Here is a 19,335-nt window from a genome sequence, read left to right as displayed (position 1 = left end):
ACTTCAAGCACACTCACATAATTGGATTCATCAAGAGCCACATTCAGCAATTCTTTTAAAAGTCTAGAATCCTAGAATCTACTATTGCTGTTCTAACTTCATACATTGCTCATGCATTTTTTTCTAATTTTATGACATAAAGAACAGTTGAGGAGGATGAGCCCTGTTTAATAGGTCAGAAGAGGGAATGTGGAATATCTAAAGCCAAGCTGTTTCCTGTGCTTCTTCTCTATTTGTCCAAAATGACAGACTGAGTGAAATAACCCCACATGTACAGTAGGAGGCAATCCATTAAGTTCCTGATAAACATCTCTGTGGGGGAAATGGGGTAGGAATCCATAAAATCATAACTGAGTTACATTTGTTTTTTTAAAAAAAAAACTTTGAAGTTATTTATATTAACTTGAATCCATGATTCACTTAATTACCTGTAATTATATGCAAAACCTTTTTCATTAATATTCAGACTACCATGGTTCAAATCCTGTGTTTTTGATGTTCCTCCTATATTAAAATGAACTAGATTTAAAAAATGGTGACACCATCATTTAAGATAACACAATCAAGTTCCAGAGATTTTTCAATTTTGTGAAATGCCAAGGCAAATAATCTAATCATGAAATCACTGCATGTGAAGCCAAAATATACCAGTATAATGAAAATAACAAAGGGAAATTACACAATGTTTCCAAATAAATTATTTAGAGATTAAGTTTTGTGTCAATGAATTAGGCTGGTTTGCTAAAATTACAGTTTAACTTTTCATTAAGTACTCACAAAATGCTGACATTAAACATGACAAACACTTGGAATTGTGGAGCCTATATTTTAAGATAATGTATATTTCATAGGCTACATATATGCTATTTATAAAAATTATTGTGTACATTTAACTTCTGATGTGTGCCTTTATTTATAATTCCAATTTATCAAGTAGACTGTGTACTAAGGGGAAAAATAATTGTTAATTGGAGGCTTACGAGATGGGGGTTTCTGGCATGATGTTTTTAAATTCCTCACTGTACTTAACAATGACTAGCACTAAAGGGAAAGTGAAAACTAGAATAAAAGTTCAGCACTCTCACAAGTTCACAGGGTGCTACACTGCTCAGACGCCATGTATCCTCAACTGACTTCCTAAAATATTATTGCCCACCCTTAAAACTCATAAAACATTGACTGAATTCCAAGAGGAAATAGACATTTGAGACCTGTGAATAGAAATCTTTAAAGGTCATGCCAACTGGGAGAGCCTATTAAAGTGATGTTCCTTCCTCAAGACCCAACCATCACAGGGCCTTTTCCCAAGCAGTTTCATCTGCCTAACATGTCATCTTCCCAGAGCTGACCAAGTCCTTGTTGTGCCTGAGCTCACCTCAAGGGTCACCTTCTCGAGAAGGCCTTTCCTGATACCCTGGCTCTACGAGTTGTCCCTTCTCTGAGCTCTAGTCTTTCTCCATTATAGCAGCCTCTTGTATTTTTATATTGACTTATTGCTAGTTATCCACTTTGCGTGTTTATTACCTGTTTTGGTCCTTGATGAATCCCCTGCACCTAGAATGTTAAGTGCTCAAAAAATGTTTGTTGAAAGAATATATGGTATAGTATTGAGGCAGAACAAAAATGATGAACGAGATCTATTAAATAGTTTTGCATGCTTATACTTTACTTTGAAACACACACACACACACACACACACACACACACACACATACACACACTAGAAATGCCAAACCAACACATTTCATGTGCTGTGAAATATATAATTTAAAAGACTAGTGAGTTAGGAATGGAAGATTAAAATGGTGAGGCTGTCTATTCAGGCCATTGGCATTTAGCAAACTGCTTAATTATGTCCTGAGTTTTACAATCTAAACTCTACTCAAGCATTAAAACTTCATAAATTATTTAGGGTTTTGTTTTTCTTAAGAACACTGTTATGCCAGTATATCAACTGACATCTCTAATACTATTAATGAGATGTCACATGACGGCATGTTTCGAATATGCTTTATTGCTATTACTTCCTTGGTTGTGGCAAGACCAATGGATTTCAATGATTAAAGTTATAAAATTAATAAAGAAATAAGAATTTGAGAGAAACCTGTAGATTTAAAGGCATTAACATAGCCATGTAGTAAATCATATTCACGATTTTGTGTAACAGAGGGGAAAAATAGAGTTAAAGATTTTAAAAAATAAGTTTTATAAAAAAATACACCCATAAATGGGAATTTTTCTTTTGAATGGATGACAGAGAAAGTCATTTTTTATGCTAATTGTGAGAAATTAATTACCCTTCATATAATTAACATCATGTTCTTGGCAGGAAGGCATAATGATTCAATAAAATGATAATTTTCTCAAACTCTATGTTTTCTTTCAAAAGTATATACCTGAGTTATTTTTTATGACCTCATCAAATGGTCATGAAAAACAAAAAATTAAGAATTTCCTAAACAATATTTTAGGACCTTTTTTTCTTGATAATCCACAATTTACTACTTAAACAACAACAGCAACAACAAAAACCGGAAAGCCAGGCTTTATAAATATCATCTTCAAAACCGCCCTGTCCAAATGTTCAGATTTATTATCAAGCAAGCCGATATCTGTTAGAATGCTTCTGGAAATAATTTTTCCTACACACTGAAAAGTGTATTAGAGACCTTTGATATAGTGCCCAGCATTACAGAGCACCACTTTATCTGGAATTTATTACGGACAAAAACAAGCCCCCTCACCCCAAGCTAACCTTTAGTCATACTGGCTCATCACCAGTCCCAGCTCAGAACTCAGTACAGATTCACAAACCATTATCTGAAATCCATGCAGCCGGAAAGGCTTTGGAATTCAGATTTAGAAAGGTATATACCAATATTATGAACATCCCCACAGTGTCTTGGGACAGCACCCCAATAAGCGAAGAATTTTTACTTCTGCAACAAAATATACAAATATTCACACTATGTAGGATAAATAAAGACTATAAATAGCTTCACATAAGGTCAGAACAGGTTTTCCTGCCAAATGAGTTCAGGTCGGGTCAGATTTTGCTGCCAAAGAAGTTAGGAAAAATGTTCAGTTTTTCGTTTGGGGTTTGAGATTATGGAGAACAGATTTTAAACTGGTGGAATATCAATGTCTCACTTTGAAAGCCATGTTTAGAGTCCATGCCCCACAGCTGCTATATATAAAATAAATTTATATCAAATATCTTCTGCCTTCTTTCTAACAAATAATTCAAAGAAAATCTCCAGGTAAATCTACCTCAGTAAATTTAATTTTTAAAAGATAGTATTACATCAAGAGTCTATTACTTTATGAAATCCTGAAATCAAGAAGTAATCTCCTAGGTTCTCCTAATCCATTCAATCTCTCCCTATAAAAAGAAAGTTCTGAACACACAAATACAACATAGAAATCCGCACACTAAAATGTGCAAAGACAACAAAGAAATCCACACACTAAAATGATCGGACTTTGATATTCAATTCGAGAAAATACCATTAGAAATTAATTATTGGAGGAATCAAAATTACTGCTTCATAAATATGGATATACAAAATGTTTAAACATTTTTAGTGCCTATTAACTATAAAGTTGATAGCATTTTTGAAAGATTAACCACCAAGAAGAGAATAATAAACATTTTAAAATTTCTAGCTATATAAGACTAAGAGGAAAAAAATACTTGACAGTAATACATACAGTGAAATGGAAAAGGATATAATATCCCCTTGACCTGGAGTGTACCCTTGGCCCCTCTCAGAAATCACAGTGCATTGAACATGTGATCATGATCAGCAAACCATAACACAAGTACTGATCCACTCACCAACAAAAGACTTTGAGAGGTTATTTGTTTGTAGAACAAAATGAGCAACATGAGCTATGTCTAAACACACAAACAAATATTACAGGTCAGCACCTGTGCCGTGAGCTCAAATTGTGCTGTCACAACGCCACCTTATATTCAAGCCACCCTCATCAAAGAGCCTAGAACCAAAGACGAATCCAACGACGAAACTCCAGCAGCATTAGGAATGTTGAATGAAAATCAGAAATGGGCATTGTCTTGACGAGCCCTTAAAAATGAATATACATTTGGGTGATTGAAGCGTTATCAGAAAAGAAACAAGAACAGCTCTCACACGTAAGGCAAGCACATGGGAAGAAAGAGACGGCAGAGGGTGGAAAAAGAGGGAGGAAGTTGCGGAGTCTACTCTTAGAAGAAATACAAACTATAAAAGTAAGTTATTTTGGATTCTTAAGAAGAAAAATGCAACTGAACTAAAATAGTGAAGAGCCATTTTACTGAAGTTCCCTAGAAAATAAGCAAACCATTGCAATGGGACTCATTACCCAGCAGGGTCTAAATATCGAAGTACTCAACTCTAATATGCCACCAAAAACAAAAAACATCACTGAATGTAATACTCAAGGGACCAAGTCTGCAGTAATCACTGGCAATGAAACTATATGGCATATATTCCTACCAGATAAAATGGTGATGTAAAATAAAGACCCAGCATTCCTACCAAATACTAGGAATGTTTATCTCAAAAGCAAATCTGACTTCGACACTCATCTGCTCAAAGCCTTTTGGTGAACCCCAGTACAAAGAGAGAGAGAGAGAGAGAGAGAGAGAGAGAGAGAGAGAAGAAAGAGCATCATTTGGCTCGAATAATCCTTGAGATGGTCCTTGTCTTTTTTTCCTTTCTCATATCTTGCAATAACACATCCCTGTACTCTATATTCCAACTACACAAAACAATGTTTGGTTCTTGAGCACATCAGGCTGCTCCAACTCTCTCTCTCTCTTTCAAGGCTATGATCCTCTAGGGGATACTTGGAAAACACATATCCTTTTAATATCAATTCAAGCATGCCTTCCTCTGCCTATCTTTTTCAAACACCATCTTCAAATGGAATTTAGCACTCTCTCCTTTCTATCACTGATGGAACTTGAATTCACCTTAATGCTTTCCACATGAATTGTTTTACCACAGCTGGCTCTGGCCTACGAACTGAAGGCTCCCCATGACATAGCATCTGCTAAATAACTAAATTACTTGAAAGAAGTTCAATCACCATCACGTGTTTTACTAAGTATATTTAAGTTGGGAACCTGGACAACACATCCTTCTTCAAATGCCCCTATGGATTTAATTGTATCCCTTTCCCAATTCATGTGTTGATCCCCTAGCGCCCAATGTGACTGTATTTGGAGACAGAGTTTTTAAAGGGTAGAGTTTAAAGATGTCATTAGGGTGAGATCCTAATCCAACAGTACCAGTGGCCTTATAAGAAGAAAATAAAGAACACTTTCTCTCTCTGTCCACTCGCACGCACCAAGGAAAGGCTACGTGAGCACACAGCAAGGAGGCAGCCGTCCACAAGCCAGGAAGAGCTCTCATCAGAGACCAACAAAAATGCACCCTAATCTTAAATTTGCAGCCTCCAAAACTATGAGAAAATAAATTTCTGTTGTTTAAGCCACACAATCTATAGTATTTTGTTATGGCAGCCCAGTTAATTAACCCAGGTGCTAAATAAATACAACCATTAAATGTTACTTTTTACACTCAATCTTTGGTGGCTGGTTATACTAAGCACTTCTGGTAGTATATTAGGTGGGCAATATGTCTTTATTTGACACTTCTACTAGAGAACCAGCCACTTATAGCAAGTTTGAAATTCCACAAAGACAACCACTTTGAGTTTAGAAGTTACCATTTAAAAACATCTTTTGAAGTATGGTCTTACTAATGATTTTTATTTTACTTTCATACTATCCTAGTAGCGGTACTATATATACGACCTCGTTTTATAGATCAAGAGTTGGCCTGTTCTTTCAATGACAAGATATCAAGTTAGAAGCCAGACTAGGTTAGAACTCAGGTCTCCTGACTTTTAATACATCCTTTTCTTGTAATTGACATAAGGAGAAACAAATAGCTATAAATGTGAACACACACATACACACACACGCACACACGCACATACCCTCTTCACATTCCAGAACAAGATATGAAGTTATTAGCAAAAAATATTTCCTATCATCAAAATAAATCCTTACATTCCTAGGCAAAATACGAAATATTAACTAGGTGCTGGCAAAGTAATAACACAATGATCCCCTCATATTTATCTCACTGACTCCAATATTAAATGTCTCATGAGCGACTTTATTCTCAAATGCCCTAAGCATGTGATCTAACACGCAACACCAACACATCATTTTTAAGGCAATTTTGAGATATGTTCCTACACACAATGAACTCCACACTAAATTTTATATCAAAATCATTCCATGAATAACTAGAAAATATTTTAAATACTTGAGGAGATTGTTGCAACACAATCTGTCAGGGAGCATATATTTCCCACCTGAAATGCTTTCATTTGACTACACCCGCCAATAATGCTGCAGTGTAGGTCATGTGGGACATCCTGAGACATTCTGAAATATTTAGTTCAGAAGGACATGGAACACACACACACACACAGAGAGAGAGAGAGAGAGAGAGAGAGAGAGAGAGAGAGAGAGAGAGAGATCTGTGTGTGCAGATTTAACCAACAAAAAAATATTTTATTCTTTATCCAAAAAATATGGGGAGAAAAGCCCTATTAATTTCAAAGATATCTCCTACTTGATATATATCTGCTCTGACACTAAAAATTATTGGTGTATTCTGGCCAGTAAATGGTAGAGATCATTCAATGAGACACTTAGTGTCAACTGCACACAAGGAACATGCTGAGTGTCTCTGGTCGCGAATACCAGCAGGTTCAATGTGCACAAGGGAACAGGACAGGAACACCATTACTTGATAAGAAAGCAGAATATGTCAAATGTCCTAACAATATAAGGTGCTGTGCCAATCCAGAAGACTGAATTCTAAGTAGGGTTAGATGTTGAGGAGGGACAAGATCTGGTTTGGACCTTCATGGGTTTGTAGGATTTCACCAAGCAGGCAGCACAGAAACACTGACTCCCTGGGCAAAGAACAAGCATCAAAAGAAACAGATTAATTCATGGACTGGCAAGAACCCAGTCTGGATAGAGTCAGATGGAATGAAGTAAACGCTGAAGGGGAAAACCGCCTGGGATGTGGGTGCAGGTTAGAGGGTGAAGGGCCTCAAGCCCTGTGGTCAGGAATTTGGATTTCACAGAGCAGGCAGTAGGGAGCCTGGAAGGTACTGAAGCAGTGTGGTGATGAAGGTTTTCATAACGAGTACCCTGGCAGCTGTTACAAGAGTGTAGAAAGGAAGAGAGAAGGGCTGAAAGCAACTCACTATTGTGCTCTGAATAAGATAAACTTATACTTGGAAAAATGGAACACAGCTGGGAAATTTTCAAAGAGAGGAAAAGATGCCCATGTTGAAGGATTCCACATTAAAGCTCGATGATTTATAACCAACTCAGCCACTGCTCACTTTAATATGGATTGCACTGTCGTGGCTCATGATGTCTGTCTGAGCTCCTTTTGACACACACTGTGTGCAGAATCGTGGTGGAGGCCGTCTGACACTTAAGGCCATATCTCATAAACACGAGCAAAGCTGACAGCTTTCCCTGAGACCAGAACCACTATGCCAGGCATTAAACAAATCGTTTGTGTTGTGCAGCTGCGACCTGCTCCCTTGGGAAATCAGAACGGCACCTTTGCAACATCATCAACCCCTGCTGAGACAATGTGCAGGAAGTCAAGGCTGACTTAAAACCAGTCTGCACAGCTTCACCACCATCTGTAGGGTGCTGAACCACTGTCCTAGAATGTGGGCATGTTCAGAAACATGTCTTCAGAGTCTGCTTATAGTAGCTCCTTTAAGAATATCATATTCAAATGAATCTTTCATAAGTAATAAACGGACTATGAAAATATGTTTAAGTGCCTGGCAATTCAACGAGTAGTTGAAATCTTTTATCTTCTCTACTACAACTATCCATTCTCTATGGGTCTATTGGCTGAGCATGTACCACATTGAGTCAAGGAAGCATTTTAAAGAGTCATAATTATATATAACAGTTCTACTAATTAATATATAAGATTCGATTGTTTTTATTATAGATTTAAAAATACGGTACATACTCCCTAAATAGCTATAAAATATAATCTTAGTTTAGGGATTTGTATTTCTTTGTTACAGATACACAACTGTCTTTTCCAGGGGTGGCACGCCCTGTGGAAACCAGTTTATAAACCACAATGGATCAAAAGCAAATGCCAGATCTAGGAATTACCTCCCCAGTCCAATCCCATTTCAAAATGTATTAAAAAGTTAGGAGCACGTTTTAAGACATACACATTCGAGAAAACCAAAATGAATCTACAGGTTTACAAAAATCATATATTTCATTTTATAGATTCATCAATGTACATGAAAAACAAAATTAATTTTATAAATTATAATGAAAAAATTAGGCATACGGCTGTACAAGTGCAGAGTCGACTGCAAATCTGAGATTTGTCAGCCATAAGCTGATCAATAATTAAAATGGAGTTCATCTCCATGCTGCAATTTTAAAGTGTAACTACAGGTTTCCTTAACTTTGCCTAAAATATGTGTTAAAGCTAAACATCTATACCATAATAATTTCATTAGTAATTGTACCCTGTTGATTAACAAGCATTCTGGAAAATTTAAAAGGAAAAAAACACACACACCCACATAATTAGGACATGTGTTTACTTAATAATCCTGAATATCACTATGAAAAACACACCACTTCAGTGAAATCTAAATGACTATATTTAACTGTTTAAATATTTTAGCAATGTATCCTAGTCGTGATGTTTTTCTCCAACACAGAACACACCCATTAATAGACCAGAAAAACAAAAGCATTCTGATCCTAACAGCTTCTTAAAATCCAGTCTGTTAACAATCCAGCCTGAAGACCACTTCCTCCCAGAGCCAGAGAACAATACAGAGAACATGTTGCTTATTCATTTCTTACCTTTTTTCCTTTCCTTTTCCTATGAGCAGGTTTTGCATTTTTCTCCTTAGGTTCTTCACTCATCTTTCCTTTAAATCAGGTGAGTTGATAAAAGACAGGAGATCACCGCCCGTATTCCAACATCCAAAACCACGACAAAGAGTCAAAGCATTGAGACCAAAGTCCATTTACGGGGCTCCCCAGGCAAGCCACTGCTTACACCCAGCCCCTGCTGCTGTCAGAGCCGCGGGCTGCTAACGTAGCCCTGTTCAGCTATCCTCGGGAAGAAACTGGCTGTTCTCTACATCAAACAACCAATTATTCTTCTAATGAAAATCAGTGTTTTAGTCTTTCATTTTTAACTAATCATTACCCTGAGATAAAATCTTGACAAGACTTTGTTGCTTGTTCCTCCACAGTGATTCCAGCCTGTAAATGGTGAGAGAGAGAGAAAGAGAGAGAGAAAGAGAGAGAGAGACAGAGACACACACCCTCACACACACAGAAATAAGCTACAGACTGCTGACAAGTCTCCAAAGCCTTCCCAGAGGCTGATTTGCTGCTTCTCGCAGGCTGGGGAGCAGAATGTAAATTGCTCTCAGTGCTGCGAACCTCCCATATGAACACATGTGTTGAATACATCAGGGCATACCAGAGGACGAGGCAGTCTGGAGAGTGATAAAAGATCAGGTTACTGGTTGGTAAAAAACACTCGATGATTCAGACAATAAAAGAGCCCTACTATAACTAGAGAAACCGAAGGTTACACTCCCCATGATTACTTTTCTTTTTATGTGATAAGCTAAAAGATAGGCAAATTGCCAAGTTTTAGCTCAAGGTTTCTAAAGGCTAATTACAGAAGGCCCCATACCCAATTTGCAATCATTCATATTTAATCACTGGTTTCCTTCCATGAATATACCAAGCAATCAACCAACCAACCAACCAACCAGAAACCCTCCAGAATATTCAGAAAATACTAAGAGCAAAGCTGCTTGCTGTCTCTGGAGCAGAAACATTCTGTGCTTTCCGACCATGTTTAGGGCACTGCCACTCTCAGGTCAAGTTACACACTCCCTGCTTCACGCCATCCTGAGTCTCAGGCTGCAGGATGTTTTCTGAGTATCTGAATGGCGGACAGGTCTTCACACCTGAGCAGAAATTCCCTCACCATGTCTTCCATCCATTGAAACATAGCTGAGCTACCTCAGAAGCTATCATTTAAGCATCTCTTGAGTGCCAGACACAATCTGATTCAAGAAGAAACAAGGTTCTACGAGCTACCACAGGCAACCACTAAGATCAAAATAGGTCTTTCTCAGTAGAAAACTGACACGGGTGTAGAGAAGGAAGAGAGGAACAAGTGGAAAGGGAAGAAGAAAATGGAGGACAGTGTCAGATTCACCCTTAGGGTCCCAGAAGCCAGGAATTAATCATATTATTCCCTCATTCTAATGTTTGTATTCAGGAGGTATTGGATTAAAATTAATACTAACATTTGCATTCAAGAGAAATTGGATTAAAATAACATAAAGCACAGCCTTACAGGGAAAAACACATCACAAGGGCTTATTTTCAGTGATGTTTGTCAAAGGATTTAACACTGTTTTGAGGAAATGATGCTAAAATACTAAACCTAAAAACATGTTTACGCTAAAATGTTCCCAATTCTTTACCTTTCATACAAAGGGGGTGTCTACAGTACAGTACATCCTTTCCTTACACATCAAACCACCAGTCCCCAAGACCTGAGTATGAGGGATGCTTGAGACAGCTCCACTATAGTCAAGCAGGCCAAGGACAGGGATGCGAATGACTCCGCGATGAACTACATGGATTTTTATAAACTACTTGAGCTCCTTGTCCACTGTGAGTTTCCAAACTACTTAATTACAATAACATACATTTCAGTAAGTCCGGTGTGGCCACAGTTCTAAATGGTGTCAGGCAACTAACTCTCACCTTTCAAGTTTCAGTTCAGACTTTAAACTGCTACCTACCCACAGTTCCCATTTTCTACTGCTATTCCACAATATCTTGAAATAAAAGGTAGAAAATCAAAATCCAGCAGGATAAACCTTTCAAATTCCTCCATGATTCAACCCTTGCTCATCTTCAGAACACCAGGAAATCTGGGGAACCAGCAATACTTATACCATCTCTAACTTTCATTTATTTTAATCAGATAAATGTGGATTTATTAGTTGCGGACCTTTTGAAGGACAGGGGTAAGATAGGTACTTCATAAAAATTCTGTATAAGATAAAGGATGAAACAGGTGGACTGAAGTCAGACTATCTAAATTTTTTGTTACTCACTAGTCAAGCAACAGAGATAGTGCATCCATCTATAGTAGAATCCTCACATCTTGATTCCTAGTGTCTAAAAAGTTAATAAGTTGAATCACCTCCCCAGAAAAGTCTTTGTCAACTGTTTACTGAATATCCACAGAATATGAGCTCCGTTTAAAAAGAAATCAAAGATGTATTGAAATTGAGACCAAATTTAGTCCATTCGTATAAAAATTTGCAAATTAATAAAGATTATAAAATAGACAAATTACAACTAATAAGACAATATCTGGCCAAGCACACAGCAAAGAAAATGTTTGGGAAAAAATGTCATTATAACAACTTTTTAAAACTATAAAAGTGTGTTTAAATTGATGAAAAATCTAGGAAATTGGTGAAATAAACTGGAATTAACAGGAAATGAATGAGATTCTGATGCCCATTTCTTTGATAAACATGATCCTGACTATATTCACTTATGTATACAATGTTCATATTATAAGCTAAAGTGCTCTCTGCTGGTTGGATGGAAAATAAACAGGATTTTAAACATAGGATTAGATGCCAAAAATCTACAAAAGATTATTTTAAGATGGAATTATCTCTACTGATGAGGAACTCATAAATCTGATTGAATATATTTCAGGATGTCACATTATATAATTGGATTTGATAGAAAGCACCTTTTAAAAATTCATTTTAAAATGTCAAATTGTATACTTAGGTAACACAATATATTAAGCTATACTTTAATAATAACAGTATGTGATGTGCAACATGTTTTATGTTCATTTTCTGCAACTTAATAAGCTGTAGACTTTTTAGAGAGTACAAGTAATTACATCTCTAAGAGTCTAAAAGGCAAAAAAAGTTTCCGTGTTAAAATTGAGGGCTTAACACATCACAAGATCAATATTAATTTAATATCTAGCAATATGAAACATATCTTCAGTTTGTAAAAAAGGACATGAAATTTCATTTAAAGTTTGAAAATTAAAGTAACTTAGACTTAAAAAAAATTTCCTTATTATAATTTAATGGTGTTTCTTACACTTGCACTCTAGAAATATGCATTCACAGAAATGCTGATTGTTTATTATGTGCCCAAAGGTGTACCAATGCATTTTAAATTAAAATTGCTCTGGGTAAAAGAATAATTTGATTAGTCTAAAAACAGCCTCGGGCTAGTTACTTGTTCTACAAATGTTAAATGTAACTTTTTCAATGGTAATCTCTTTTTCATCCAAATTATAAAATTCCTCTAGCCCTTGAGAAAATTAAATTTAGCCTAAGAAAAAACTTATAAGTTAAATACACTGAAATTATCAACCCGGAAATAAAATTCTCTTCTGTCAAGATGCCAAAGAGGAAAATATAACTGGATTATAAATGTTCCTGAACATGATTCCATAAAACTGACTAATTAGAGCTTACTCCAGATAGAAACGATCATACACTAGTTGATACAGATCTTCTGAGACAGTTCTATTTTTAAATTAAATAACTCGCATAAGAGGACAACAACCAGGGCCAAGTTAAGTCTCGCAGAACAGATCTATTTTTAAAATGAAAGTAGCTTACCATAGGAGAAATAACTGGGCTAGGATTATTAGGAAGAAAATTCTCAGAAATATATTCTGCACAAAATTCACTTGAAAATACTAAAACTGAATATAATGTCTTCACTAAAATTAAAGTACAAAATTAGACGTTAAAAAAAACTCTTCCATTTAAGTTCAGCGGAAATACCTAAATGAATAGACGGATTTTATTTTTAAGGCTGGGACGTCATGTACTTACTGTAAGTTACACTGGTAGTTGGCAAGCTAAAAGAGTTGCTAAGTCTTACTAACAGCATTCCCTTGCTACCATTCATTAGCCCTTAATGTTTAAAATACTTATGAAGTTAAAGACAAAATTGCAGGCAACTAAGCTATATATTTCCTGGAAATCTCTTTAGAGACCTGAAACACTGAGCTGTTCTTTCTTCATCCATCTGTGTGTGGCCCTGACAGGTCTTCCCTGAGGTCACTCAGCCAGTTATAGCAAAATTAGGGCCAGAAACAAATCTACTGATTCCTCCTCTCTACTGATTCCACTACACCAGTATCTTCCAAAGAGGGTAATGTGAACCCATAGTGAGGTTTGAGATAATATTCAAGGGTGAGCAAACCTGTCCTCAATAGTTATGCATTTACTTTAAATTAGAAAATATAAAACTAGGGTTCACTGGGTACATCTCATGAAACCATCACTGTGGGGTTTCAGTATTCACCCTGCCCTGTTTGTGTGAATGCCACGAGAGAAGGACAGAACAGTACGACAGAAAATGGTGGTCGCTTCATAAGCCCAACTGGTCATTCTTCTTCCCACAGATTTGAGATGGTCCTTGGGCTGCTTTCACTATTAGTACCACTACTGCTTCATCCTCCAGCTTGCCCATTGCTTCAAGTGATATGCCAGAACCCCTAAATTCCTGGGCCACCTCCGATAATGATTTATAAATAGGAAAAGAATCATAATATAGTTTAATTTATCAAAGCTATTATTTCATACATCTTGATATTTCTAATGTGAGTGAAAATGTTTGAAAAAAGCATGCTCTCTAGTCTTCTTTGAGTTTCATACTGAAATTGCATACAGTGACATTTGCACATCTACTTAGAGCAACTCGAACATCGGGTAGGTGTGGGCATAAGGTGAAGTAAAATGAGACCATGAATTGACTTCCACTTTTCAGCCCATTCTCAAATATCCACAAGACTTTTCCCATATCCAACGGACATTATAACTACTCTTTAAAAACAGAATTTCTTAAGCCAAGCTTTGCTCTAAGCAATATTATCTATGAAACTATAGGTTTGATATGCTAGTTCCATTTTTGAAAATGCCCCAGAACCCTTCGGGCAGGCCCATAGCAAGATTTTCCTATTTTGTTCTGGGTGTTCTTTCTTTCCTGATTATTCAGCCATGTGCCCATTAAAATGTAATGATGTAATCAAAGTGGATTAGAGAAACAGGGAGAGACAGAATGTTCAAAGAGATACAGCCTGTAAATGGATGGGTGTGCTTTCTGTTTATTTTCTTCCCTGAACTTTTGCACGTTCATCAGTACGATTTTCTGAGCAGAGTAATTTTCTTTCACTAGGCTAGAAATTCTCTGTAGAGGCCTGGTGATATTTCCATACCAGATACACATCCCTTTGTGAGGTGACAGCCTGATGAGTCATTCCTTCGATCTTCCCTACATCCATGAATTTTACTTAATAACAAGAGATCTTAAACAATTTTGAAAGAATCACAGTGACAGATTCAAAGCGTACTCTTGCTTTGTAAAAGATAACCTCCAGCAATGCTAGTGTTAACATGATTAAGAACGAGGGATACTTATATTTGCTGCTGAGTTTCCTTTTACTGTTGTGGAAACACTATGCAAAAGACGGCCAGATACAGCTCTACTGGTGTCATTTTTCATCGCATGTCCACCAAAACAGCAGCTTTTTCTTTTAATTTTATTTTATTATTAGTTTCAGGTATATAGTACATTGGTTAGACATTTATATAGTTTAGAAAATGATCCCCCTAATTGCTCTTTCTCTCCCCTGGCTCTCCACCTAGCCATTACATTAATGCTAACTGCATTCCCCATGCTGTTCTCCCTATCTCTGTGACCATCTATCAACTACTGATTTGTACTTCTTTACCCCTTAAACCCTTTCTTCCCCCAACCCCCCTCTCCTCTGGCTGTCACCAGACTGTCCTGGATAAATACTAGCTTTTCAACTCTCCACATTCCAGCCAACATAGTAACATTGAGACCTTTATTCTTTCACTCATTAAAATAAAGGAATTTAGGGGAAAATTAGATTTTTAAATACCTTAACCTAAGTCATATCTCATAATATCTTAAAATTTTATACTAATTTTAATGCTACCTTGCCTAAAGCCATGATGAAATTATGACAAGTATGTCTGCAATACTTCCTACCTGTTCTCTCATTCTGCTTGACAATTGTTCATGCCAAGGACTGAAATCATTTGTTCGTGGAACAGGAGAAGGAATGAACTTGAAAGACGTTTCAAGCAGCAAAAAATTTAAAAATGAAAGAGAAACTACAATGAAAGAGAAATTGGTTATTGAAGTGGAGAGTCTGTGGAATGAAGATCATGACAATAATTCTAGGAGCCTCCTGCCTCACCCTTACGCACACACCTGTGAAACCAGGATGTTGCCTCATTTAGCCCCATGGTCAAGGATGCTACTGGAATTAAAGCCAGGCCTAAGCTCCAGCCAGTGATGTTTTTATCATGTCATGATAAATACTCAGATTAGTTGGAAGTAAGAATTATAAAGTTAATATCCTTAATTTTGAAATAAGTGTACATCGAGTGCCACACAGTACTCTGGATCTGTCACAGTCCCTGACCCATATTCCTCTAGCCAAATAAGTAAGAACACAAATTCTTCCTGAAGTGAAGGATCCCAGGACAATGTCAATCCTTTCATAATCTTCCTCAAATTATTATTAATATCAATGCTCTGACACAAAAATACACCTCTAAATTTAAAGGGTTTATACATTTAAGACATGGTAATATGATTCACAACATCGTGTCAGGATAAGGAGTAAGAATGACATTCTTCAGGAGTTTATTGTTATCAATCTAAACATTCCTCAACAGTGTTTATTCGCACTTTCGCCAACATAAGGTAGCATCAATCTTCTGTAACATTTTCCAAATTGATAAAGAAAATATATAATTATGCTGGGTGTTAATTTGCATTTCTCCACTTGATAGAAAAGTTGAATCTCTTCATGTTTACTGATAACTTTCCTTTCTTATTTTGTGAATTTTATTTTGATGACTATACGCAAGTCTATCAGGATAATTAGTGAAGATGAATTTCTTTCCAGACCTAAGAATCAGAGGACTGAAAAACACATAGCTTCATTTCTTAATCAAAATGAGAAATAAATAAGTTACTAGACAATCACAACTGATATCTAAATCAGTTTCTACTAAAAAGGTTCAGAGCCACCCTGAGGGGCACGGGACCTTCAGGTGGCGTCTTGCTCATTGGTGGCCACATGCCTCTCCTTAGTCATGAGGCTTGGAGTAATACTCACCTCTAATTCCATGTTCCTTGAAAGTTTTCTCAGGACTCCATCTTTAAATATTTCATCTGTAATTCCATATCATGTTTTTATTGCACTTATATTTTGGATTAAACATGCCTTTCAAATGGCTTAGCCAATTGGGATAGCTTCTCTACCCCAAAGGCTGTAACATCTGATCAGAATGGTGCCTTCCTAGGAAACCAACAGAGGATGTTGATCTTGTTACCTCCTCCCCTCCTCCAGCCTTGATGCAACAGGCTGAGCCAACATTCGGGCATGGTATTCTCTGAGGGTTTTTAACAGGTTTTAGTTACCATTTGCCCAAAGGACATTTTTCTTCCCTCCTCATATAATTATCCTATTTGTTGGAACCAAGACATGTTGAGACATTACGGGGGACGTTTCTTCAACAGGCCAGCTGGAAGTGGGATCGAGCAGTGACCTAAAATAAAGTGGTGGGTTCAGTCCTAAAAAAAAAAAATACACACTACTTTTTTGGCATGGCATCTTTAGTTAACTCAAACTCAGCACTGCAACAATAAACATGTCCAAATTCTGCTTCTTCCTAACCTCCTCTTTAAAAGGTTTTCTAAAGAACAAAAGTTTTCCCATATAAATTAAGATTAGCTCCACACAATTCATCTTTACAGTATGACTCTGCTTGAGAACTTATTCTATGGGGTTATTCACTACAACATCTTACAAAGTTATTAAAAAAGCACTACAAATAATCTCACAACGTTGGCATTCTCTGTTATCCAACTCTTGTAACAGTCTGTAAAATAATTTCCACAAAGCAAATTCAACTTTTACACTGACTTTGACTTAAAAACTAAAAATATTTTCATCCATAAACTAAGTATAATTGAACAGAATACCTTCACAGGGAATGTGGCCTTGCCCATCTGACCAGTCTACAAAAGACTTGAAGGGTAGAAAAAATTTCAAAGAAACTACCTCCAAGCTTGTCTTCCCTACCTCTGTGGGAGAAGATAAGAATATTCAAAAGGGTCACGTCTATATCCACACGAAGTTTTAGCATCTTCGAAAATGTTATATCCAGTATTTATAGTCCAGTACAACATTCTGAAACTTAGTAAAGTACGTCACCTGTAAGCTCCTGGCACAATGCTTGTATCACGTTGTGTATATATGCTAAGTGCCAGCATAGGGCCTAGTACTGAACAGGTGTTTCATAAATATCATCTGGATTAATGAATGACAGATTATTAAGTCCTGTGGAATGCTAGACATTGTCCTACACTAAAAGTGTTATGCTATCTGAAATTTGGAGTCCTGGCTTCATGTTCCAATATTGTGTGGGCGAGGGCATAGACACAAAAATCTTAGCAGTGTACTTCCCATATGGCATCGAAACATAAAGATAGTGGTTACCTCAAATCGTCTCTTTCCTTAACCTTGGCCCCTCTCATCCCAACTATGACCCCCACCCCTCACCAGATGCTCAGAAACGGTGAGAGGAAGACTGTGAACCAGGAAAAGGGGACATATGTTGGGTCAATTATTCGGTAACGGTTTTAAGCTAATACTAAGTGGCTTAGTATTAAGACTGTATCAAAACGGCTATCTCAAAAGTATATTATCAAAATGTCCTTCGAATTTTTATTAGGATTAAAAGCATGAAAATGTATAAAAGATACATAACAAAATTGTATGGGTCTTCTAATTTATACTTTTCTTGAGGCATTTTAATCCAAGTTCTAATTGTTTCCTGAATTTTTCTTCCTTCCTCTCTTTTTGTCTGAGCCTCAGTGATACCCTAGTAGCGCCTGACTTAATCTTTATTCCAAATTCAGTTTGAAAGACATTCATTAACTTTCTAATGTGCGCCAAGCTGACCTAAGGGCTAAAGGGGCAAAGGGTGCCCAGGCCCAGTCAGACTGCTAACTGGATGGCCTTCAGGTCTCCATGTGGCTCCGGGCAAGCCTCAACTGTCTCCTGTCTTGGATCCTGTTTCTTAAAATGAAGAATGGTTGGATATACTATATGCTTATGGTTTCTAAAGTTCTCTTTTAGTTCTAAGATTCTCTAATTCTGTGATAGTTTCTTTTACAGCAACTAGCATTACCCAAATGAATACAGAAATTAGCACCTTCAAGGGAGAAGCTGCCATAAAAAATATCTAAAACTGGCCTGGCTGTCAGGCAGCAGGCAGCAGGGAAACTGAGGCTGGAGGCTAGAACCCTGGAGATCCTTGCTATAGGCTGTGGCGAAATACTGGGTAAATCTCACCTGTGGTAGCTTGAAAGACAGGCTACATGCTGGCTCTGCCTCTTGTTTTACATATGTTAGTTGTTACTGGCAGCACTTAGTAAAGCTTTGTAAGAGATGAACTGAAGTAAAAAAAAAAAAAAAATGTGAGGAAAAAAACTAGAATTGAGGAAGTCCAGATATTTGGGAACTTGAAAGAACGAAAAAACCAAGTGTCTCAAGACTCTAAACAATAAGTGAGAAGACTGAGAAAGGCTCTGAGGGACAAAGTCCGACTAAGACTCAACCTTCGGCCAAAGATCAAATTAAAAATATGGTTTGCTTCCTACTATTTCAGGTGGCCTTTTAACAGCTATTACTAAATGAGAGATATAGCCAAAACAATTGAGGAGCAAAGAAAACAATGTTTGATGGTTAAACCTTGACAGACCTTTGGATGAGTTAACAGGCACATGGAAACTACAAAGAAGGACATAGATCATTACTTTATCAAGGTTTTAAAAGAATGAAAGAATTGTATTGCTGAAGAAATCAGAGATTCTTCAAAAAAAAAAAGAACTTGGAAAGTTTGAGCCTTAAAAACAAACCAAAAAATAAACAAACAAACAAACAAACAAACCTCTGAATCTCCAAATTTACCTTCCAAGCAAGAATAAGAAGCAAACTGCAAATAATTTATAAGCTCCCAAGGCTGGCACAGTTTTCAATAACCACTTCAAATGTGCACATGTATGAAAATGGGTAA

At 36.7% G+C, this 19,335-nt stretch overlaps 1 protein-coding gene across 2 annotated transcripts in view; it reads right to left on the bottom strand.

Moving 5' to 3' along the window:
- ANK3 (ankyrin 3) overlaps positions 1-19,335 on the bottom strand; it is a 567,956-nt gene that overhangs the window by 438,474 nt on the left and 110,147 nt on the right. The window contains exon 1 of one of the 2 annotated variants that reach the window (XM_016127607.2): positions 8,969-9,468. The exons of the other annotated variant lie outside the window; for it this stretch is intronic. Coding sequence (XP_015983093.2) covers positions 8,969-9,031 — 63 coding nt within the window. The 5' untranslated portion in view covers positions 9,032-9,468. Of the gene's footprint in view, positions 1-8,968; positions 9,469-19,335 lie in introns of those variants that run through there. 2 annotated transcript variants of the gene reach the window in all.

This window comes from Rousettus aegyptiacus, unplaced genomic scaffold (assembly GCF_014176215.1).
Source record: "Rousettus aegyptiacus isolate mRouAeg1 unplaced genomic scaffold, mRouAeg1.p scaffold_m13_p_6, whole genome shotgun sequence".
NCBI classification, from domain to species: domain Eukaryota; kingdom Metazoa; phylum Chordata; class Mammalia; order Chiroptera; family Pteropodidae; genus Rousettus; species Rousettus aegyptiacus.
Note: the sequence above shows the minus strand (reverse complement) of the source record. Positions and strands in the feature narration are given on the sequence as shown.